At 41.9% G+C, this 9,020-nt stretch overlaps 1 protein-coding gene across 3 annotated transcripts in view; it reads left to right on the top strand.

Moving 5' to 3' along the window:
- Positions 1-341: 341 nt before the first annotated feature.
- Positions 342-9,020, top strand: part of LOC307151475 — a 54,658-nt gene continuing 45,979 nt past the window's right edge. For all 3 annotated transcript variants that reach the window (XM_079859541.1, XM_079859539.1, XM_079859540.1), the window contains exons 1-3: positions 342-512; positions 5,768-5,857; positions 5,960-6,003. In XM_079859541.1, the coding sequence (XP_079715667.1) occupies positions 454-512; positions 5,768-5,857; positions 5,960-6,003 (193 nt within the window). In that variant the 5' untranslated portion in view covers positions 342-453. The remainder of the gene's footprint in view (positions 513-5,767; positions 5,858-5,959; positions 6,004-9,020) is intronic.

The raw sequence follows: 9,020 nt of genomic DNA, 5'->3' as shown, positions 1-9,020 counted from the left end.
ACTTTTGTCTACTCGTCTATAACACCGAGAAAGCAAAAAAAAAAAAAAAAAAAAAAAGTCGAGGATGAAAATTTCTCTCAGAAATGAAACATTCACGCCCAAATCAGCGATACATCGAGACATTATGTTTGAATGGTTTAGAAAATGAATAGATATTATAACAAACCAATGTCGCTGCACTTTTTCACGAATGTAATGTCCTTCTCAGATCCATATAGCTTGTCGTCACTGGACAGGATAAGTTTCGAAAACGTAAAGTCTAAAACGAAAACTAGCTTCTGCTAGTGTTTGATTACCTTTTTGGTGCCGCTGTTAAACTGTTTCTTTTTTCTCTTTCGGATACGGAAAAACCACGTGATTAAGAGGCGGGCGAGGCTCTTTAACAAGCAAGCTTCTAATTTTGTGTAACGTTTTTAAGAACAGCTGTAGCGCGCTACGCAGAATTGATGAGAGATGTGGTCGTTTAAGAAACCAGACTTTAAAAAGTATGAACTGAACAACGCTACACTAAAGTAAGTGTTTAGTGTTATTTGGTAAAATGATCAGACTGAGAAAGTGAAACTGAAAGGTCTAAAGAGAAAAGAGATTTTTAATTGTTTTTTAAAAAGTGTTCCTCTCCTCCACAGTCTTTTTTTGTTGATACAATTCTCTCTATTATCTTTTAGATTTTCATCACATAGGCTATTTAGGCTGTGCTGTTTGCCGAATCACCTATTTTTACTGGAGGAGTGATCTAAAAATGTAATGTCAATAGTTCTACACAGGGTGTAGGCTAATTGTAGCATTTTTATCATTCAATGTAATTAATTTTTGTCTGTCTCCACAATCAGTGTAAGTCAATCTCCAATTGATTTATTAAGATTCAAAAGAATTCCTAGAGAAAACCTCATGATTTGTTGACGTGTCTGTATGTTTGTGAGCACTTGTATTTCTTGTAGTATTGTAGTATGTACCCAGCAAACACAGAACGTTGGCACAACGTCCCCAACCTTCTAACAACGTTTTATCAACATGGCCAAAAGGTTGCTTGTGTGGTGAAGGTTGTTACAGCGTTTTCACAATGTTTCACATCCCTAAGTGCATCGTAATGCTGGGTACACACCAAAAGATTTTTTACATCTTATAAGATTTTCAATATGTGATAGACCACAAACATGAGGACAAAAAATCCTAGATTTAAGCATTTTGCTCCTATAGTGTGTGGTGTGCCATTATGTGACAAAGACAGCACACCACACACAAACAGATTTTCAACCAGATTCTCGACTGTGAACACAGGAAATCTCGCGAGACTTCAGAATAAGCATGTCGGATGATATGCAGGAAGAAATTATGATGATAGTGTTTGGAATGATTTTCACAGAAAATTCACATAAAAAAAAAATAAAAAAACCATTGTACCCACCATTATATATAACCTTTTATACAGAAATATATTCATTCTTTATTGTCTTTATTTATTCTTTATTGTATTTATTGTCTCTTTAGAAAAAATTAGCCTATTTAATCCCATTTAATCCATCACTGAACCCTTATAACACTCAGCTTCCTGCATGTGTGCGTGTGTGTGTGTGTGTGTGAATGACCGTCTTCCATCATCTCACTTTCTGATTGGATATTGTTTCGTTTCACGTGATAATCTCCAGAGCGTGCGCGCGTTTGTCCTCGGGGTTCCCCCCACACATCAGGATTTCTGATCGTAAATATTAAACATGTTGAATATTTACGATTCGCGATCGGGGCGGCTCCGACGTTCTTCCGAGCAGGTTCGGACACTCTTAACACACCTCACACCAAGGGAAAATCTGATAAGATAATCTGTTGAACCATCAAGATAATCGGGACATAGCTAGGATTGTCGGAAGGGGGGAAATCGGCCCAAAATCAGCCCGATTATCTTTTGGTGTGTACCTTACCTAAGAAGACAGAGTTATGAGGTCACCTGCAGGACAACCGGCAGATTACACTTTTATCTAGATTTAACAGATTACACTGCAAAGTGAGTACAAATATAAGGTTTTGATTGTACTTTTTTTATTGTACACTTTATTGTACTTGTTTTTTGTTTAAATGAATGTATAAATTAAATAATAAAAAAGGGATGAAAAAATACACGTCTAAATTGAACAAAAAAAAATCATAAAAGAACGAAGTAATGTGGGAAATATGCTTCAAAGACTGGGCAAAATATGGATGAATAAAAAAAAAAAAAAAACCTGTCAATGACTTGCTGACGTGCACGAAAACCAGCCATGTATTGGGCATTTCTTGCAGACCACCTTTCCTGATCTTTGAAGACCCCGGGTTGCAGTTAGTTTGCAATGTCCACCCTGATGTTTTGTTTTTCCTTATTTGTATGGTGTCCTTTAAATCTGTTAAAAAATAACATCTTTGTTTCGCTCTATCTCCTCTAAAATTAGGCCTACATTAATTTAATCTTTTTTGAAAGGTATCTTTTCTTGTTTGTTTTTTTGTTCATACATTTTGTCAGTAGGCTATCCTCCGCCTGAATACAGACTTTAGACTTGTCTTGATTGCTAATCCACAGATGACGATTAGGTTAAACCTAATAATTAAGGCTAAACGTTCAGAATACGATTCCATATAAGGTTATATTTCAGCACTTCGTGAATGGACAGCGAGTCTTAAGTAGCACGTAGAGCGCGTTCTCGCGCGTTCATGTTAAGTGCATTTTTGGGAAACGCTCGTGGAATTGCTGCGAGCGTTCGTAACCTTGCATGTAGAGAGCGCTCTTAAGAGCTAAGATACATCGTTATCGGGAAACCCGGCCCAGGGCCATTGCTTAAGGTTGTGCCAAGGGTGTCTGGAGTGGACAACCACTGGACAACATATGTACTCGTCACTGCCCTGAAGCGCGAAAATCAGCCTTTTAAATTTCAGTCAACAGCTGGGCTGTCTCATTCATCGTCAAGCAAGGATACGTGATAATTTCGTTTAATTTACGTCTTCAGCTAAATAAGATACGGAATTATAGGCTACAAACACAACCCACAACTTCCTTGTCTAATGTGACATTTTTTTGAACATCTTCTGGTCAGGTATGACACATATTTAACTTTATGCCAAAAGTTATAAGCCATAATGAAGCCAAAATGACTTTAATGATGAGCAGGCTAATTGATTTCAGCACTCCTTGAACAGGCAGCAACTTAAGCGCGTAGTTGTTGCACATTAATGTTTTTTTTTTCCTTTTTTTGGAAATGCACAGAGAAAAAAAAAAAGTTTGTAACCGCTCGCGCACCTGTTTATTTTTCATTTGATTTGTCGTCTCATTCGTTTCTTTTCTAGATTTTCTCATGTCTCCTCATGCTACTTAACGTTAGTCACTCCCTGTATATCATGCTTTTTTTTTTCTAACAAATGTATGGCTTTTGGAAGTGCAATTTGATTACCATATACAGTTTTAATATGTCATTTTTACTCTTCAAAGTGCACTTGCAGGTGTTGATTATAATGAATTTACTGTTAGGCCCATAAATAATAAGGATAAACAATATTTAAAAAGTATAGCCTATAATTATCTAACATATGACTAGTTAAAATTAACCACAAAACATAACATGCTAAATGGGGGATATGTGTAGCATAATATAAAATGTAATGGTCAGAATGTCGTCTCTCAGTTAATTGCTAAATGTCGCGCAACAATGTTGCTACAGCCCTGTTGCGTCTTACGGTACTGATCCACTTGTCCGTGCGACACTTCTGTCGAGCCGCACTCCACTATATTCCTATGGGTGGGAATATTTGCAATGCCCTGTGCCCTAATATAGATGGTATTAAATGTGGCACTGCATTTATTGGACCACACAGTTTTGTTCTAATAAATAAAAAACAAAAAAACAAAAATTTCCTCTTGCAACATCTCTTCTCTTCTCTGGTGATGAGGGCGGGGCAACCTGTCATTCACATGAGATCAGCTAATAGCAAACCACAACCAGCCAATCAATTCCCCACAGACACAATCAAGCCCCACCCATATTTGTTTTTGTTCATAGCCAAGGGGGTAATCCATCAGCCAGAAACTGAAGCTTCCCCGGGTGCCGCCATTGATTAGCAGACCATCACCTGCTGTTAGCATTCCATTGACTCCCATTCATTTTGGCGTCACTTTGACAGCGAATAACTATACATCTGAGGCGTTTAAAGACTCTATTTGTCCATTATTTATTTCTAAAGAAACAAGGCAATGTATAAAAGGCTCTATTACCTTGTATCTTACGTTATGGCCCTGTAGAAGCAGTTTTTGTAAAAATAGGCTAACGATTGCCTCATAACCACGCGACTCTCTGGAAATTACCTAATAGACAGGAGGAGAAGCTTGCAGTCAATTGGGGGGACGTGGAGGCATAAAGTCCGATAAAGTCAAGGGAGAAGCCCATAGAGAGTCATACAGTTGCTCCTGCTGCTAGCTCACGGACAGCTCCTACTCACGCTCTCCGTCTCTGCAAGTTTCGGAAGGGAATGATTCAGATTTCTCTCGGCAAAGCTACTAGAAGACAGACGGGTTGCTCACGTCACATCTACGTCGTCAAGCTCAGTTTGAGTCTGCGCAGTACACTCAGCCATCAGGAAGTGAGAGCTTCTAATTTACTTAACTTTTCTCCATTGAAACCTATGGGGTCGCTGTGTCCAGTTTATATACTGTCTATGTTCATATCCTATGTCATACAATAGGGTAGACAAAATATCCATAACATCCCAGTAAAAGATAGCGTAACATATCTAGGAATTATCATTGTAAAAGATCAGTTAAAGTGATGCTCTCTCAGCTTTAGCTTCATAATTGATCAAAATAAAAGAAAACTGAACCTCTTACAAAGGCTGAAGGTTTAGCCAAATTGACATCTATCATATAGATACAATTCAAGCAAAATTATCAGCCTTCTACAAACAAATACTTTTTTCCTGGTCTTTAATTTATAAACATAATTTCCCTCCCCAGGATTACTTTATCTGGAATAATAAAAATATCTTATATAAGTGGCCTCATTTTATGTTTATGAAACATTTGTTGGCAAAATTTGTTGTTTTTAATTAATCTCCAAAAACAACAAGCAATGTGTGTTCTTTTTCAAAAAGTAGTTGTTACACCATATGTTAGATCTTATTGGAACTCTTTATTAACTGGTAAAGTGCTTTGCTGAGATAAACTGTGGTTGTTACCCCAGAGGTTTCATATTAGAAATAAGGTAAAAGAAGTAGCCTATCATTTAAACTCATTTACAGGTTTTATCCAGCAAATCATTATTTACAATTTTTTTTTAATCCATTGTGTCAGTGCAATGTCAAATATAAACGCCTTCATGTGCTCCCTCATTTTCAGTGCACATGATGCTTCTGCATCTGTGGGCCTTGTCTTCACAACTGTTAAACATTAGTTTTTAGACTGATTAATTTGAATCTAATACTATGAAAATTATTTGTGCACAGATATGCAACTTGCGTTGATGTGCATCACAAGTCTGTAAAACTAAGAACGCACCTGCTATTTGCATGACTTCCTCCTCGGGATCCTTTTTTTTTTTTTTTTTTTTTTTGGAACTTGTCATGTGTCTGTCCTCATCATTGTTTGATGTTCAAGATGCATGGAGAGTGGTACTTTGGTCCAGTGAGGTAAAGGTGTGGGTGGGGGCTTAAGTGTTACTTTCCACCATCACTTATGTATATTGTTTATTTTAAAAAAAAGTTTCTGTATTTTATTGTATATGTGTCTGTCTGACTGCAAATACATTTTACTTTACAGATATGCCAACATGCAACTGCAACTGCAATCAAAATCATGTCCTTGTTCTTGGCCAATGTATTCCCATAGGTTGGAAAAGTACCAGAAACAGTAGGTGCCATTTCAACACTAGCTTGTGTAATAATAATTATACGTAGACCTAATTTTTCACTTTATGTAATTACTAAGATTTTGGATTTGATTGGATTACAGGATGGAACGTGCCCCAAATATATGTGTGACATTTATTTTGCAAGGTAAGTTCTCATAGCTCAAATAATAATCTTTTTTTTTAAATTATAAAGGTATGTAAGTAATCACAGTCATTCACATCTGGAATTTCCAAACACAGTAATGCACTTTTTTTTCTTTAGATCTTGTTTAATAAATTGCTATCTGGACAGTTAAACAGTACTGGGGTACCAAGTCAATACTTTTTAAAGTAACAATACCAGACTTTCTACAGCACAGGTGTGGTTTCAAAATCTGACTCCCATGAGATGCGTCTGGTTGCGTCTCAATGAGCTTCCTAGGTGGTGAATCAGTATATCGTGTGCATAAATTTTGGCACAGTTAAGGATGCTGACTTACTACACATTGTGACACTAAAGATTCTATTTCCAGTGACAACATTCTCATTGTAAAACATCACTACTGGTTTTTATGAACAACAGTATATATTTTTCAGACATAATTTTTGTAATGCTGTTTAAAGCACATTATGGTTAATACTTACAATAAATCGATAGATATGATAAATACTGCAATTTTTAGCTGTAAATTAATTATACGTGTTATGATGTTTTATTGACAAAGTTCGGGAGGAGCACGTTCAGATTATCTATCCAATCAGCATGAGGAGGCCTATAAATATGTAGCCGACTCACCTATGTTCCTCAACAGTTTTTTCATCATTTGACCCTGCCATATGTTACAATGCAACATGTCCGAAATCGAGCTCTTCCTGCCCGATGAAGAATCTTTCGTCCCCGAGGAACCTTTGCTGCAATCTTCTGGCCTAAGAAGCGATTCTCCTCCACCTAACATCACCACCAATCCGTCTGCGTTATCTCGCGGGCATCAAACCAAACAAATGGGTCCCAGCCCGCCAAGGCTTACCCTCGCCACTTATCCGCGATCTCCTTCCGTGTCTTTCTCTACTCTAGGCCTTTCAATCATTCCTGCCATAGAGAAATGGACGATAAGGACTGTCGAGCACCAAGCTCACGTCTTGGGCAATGCCCCCTCTTCCCGCAAAGGAACGTGCCTTCCTTCAGTGTTTGGCCGCCGCCGCAGGCCCTCAGCAAGCCGCGACGCAGACTCAGTTCTGGCCAGCTCCCTCTCTCCACCCCCGCCAGCTCAAAACCGTAAGAGCACAGCCCAAATCCTTCTTGTTTTCTTTCCATCTATCCATCTTCTTCCACTTATCAGGGGCCGGGTCGTGGAGGCAGCAGTCTAAGCAGAGAAGCCCAGACTTCCCTCTCCCTAGACACTTCCTCCAGCTCTTCCGGGGGGACACCGAGGCGTTCCCAGGTCAGCCGGGAGAGTCCCTCCAGCGTGTATCCGGTATCCGGAACAGATGTCTGAGACACCTCAGCTGACCCCTCTCGATGTGGAGGAGCAGCGGCTCTACTCTGAGGTCCTCCACTTGAGGCAGGAACTGAGGACCATGGCCTCGGATTTGGAGGCACTGATTCTCATTCCAGCTGCTTCACACTTGGCTTCAAACCGTCCCAGTGCATGCTGAAGGTCCTGGTCTGAAGGGGCCAGCACGACAATATCACCCACAAAGAGCAGAGACGAAATCATGTAGTCCCCAAACCCAACACTCTCCGGCCCCTGGCTGCGTCTAGAAATTCTGTCCATAAAAATTATGAACAGAACCAGCGACAAAGGGCAGCCCTGCCGGAGTCCAACATGCACTGGGTACAAGTCTGACTTACTGCCGGAAATGCGAACCAAGCTCCTGCGAACCACCAGCACGGTCTGCCATCCCAGAAGTACTGTCCCCACCACCACGTGATGCTGCAGAGACATGTCAGCCAAGACAGCCCCACAACATCCAGAGACTTGAGGTACTCGGGGCAGAACTCATCCACCCCCGGTGCCTTGCCACTGAGGAGTTTCTTGACTACCTCGGTGACTTCAGCTTGGGTGATGGATGAGGCCACCTCTGAGCCCTCAGCCTCTGCTTCCTCAATGGAAGACATGACAGCGGGATTGAGGAGATCCTCGAAGAATTCCATCCACCGTCCGACGACATCCCCAGTTGAGGTCAACAGCTGTCCACCTCCACTGTAAACAGCATTGGTGGGGCACTGCTTCCCTCTCGTGAGGTGCCAGATGATTTGCCAGAATCTCTTCGAGGCCATCCGGTAGTCCTTCTCCATGGCCTGACCGAACTCCTCCTAGGCCCGAGTTTTTGCCGGTACTCGTCAGCTGCCTCAGGAGTCGGCATTCCCTTACTTCTGGTGTCCACCACCAGGTTTGGGGATTGCTGCCTCGACAGGCACCGGAGACCTTACGACCACAGCTCCGAGAGAGGTGGAGAACATGGTGCACTCGGACTCAATATCTCCAGCCTCCCTCGGGATCCGATTGAAGCTCCGCTGGAGGTGGAAGTTGAAGATCTCTCTGGCAGGAGACTCGGCCAAACATTCCCAGCAGACCCTTACAGTACGCTTGGGTCTGCCGAGTCTGTCAGCTCCCTCCCCCACCATCGGATCCAACTCACCACCAGGTGGTGATCAGTTAACAGCTCCGCCCCTCTCTTCACCCGATTGTCCAAGACATACGGCCGGAGGTCAGATTAAATGACCACAAAGTCGATAATCGACCTACGGCCTAGGGTGTCCTGATGCCACGTGCACTGATGGACACCCTTATGCTTGAACATGGTGTTCGTTATGGACAAACTGTAACTAGCACAGGGATCGGGTTGTCGAGGCCCCCGCCTTTCGACTGCCGCCCGATCCTCTAAGCACTGGCCCCTTATGGTCCCCCCTGCAGGTTGTGAGCCCACAGGAAGGCGGCCCCACGTCGCTCTTTCGGGCTGAGCCCGGCCGGACCCGTGGGGGGAGGCCCGGCCACCAGGCGTACGCATACGAGCCCCAATCCCGGGCCTGGCTCCAGGGTGGGGCCCCGCCTGTGTCATGCCGTGCGACGTCACGGTCCTTGATTTGGTGTCCATCATAAGGGGTTTTTGAACCGCTCTTAGTGTGACCTGTTGCCTAGGACCTGTTTGCCTTGGAAGACACTACCAGGGGCATATAGC

The sequence above is a fragment of the Squalius cephalus genome (genome assembly GCF_949319135.1).
Source record: "Squalius cephalus genome assembly, chromosome: 23".
Classification (NCBI taxonomy): Eukaryota; Metazoa; Chordata; class Actinopteri; order Cypriniformes; family Leuciscidae; genus Squalius; species Squalius cephalus.
Note: the sequence above shows the minus strand (reverse complement) of the source record. Positions and strands in the feature narration are given on the sequence as shown.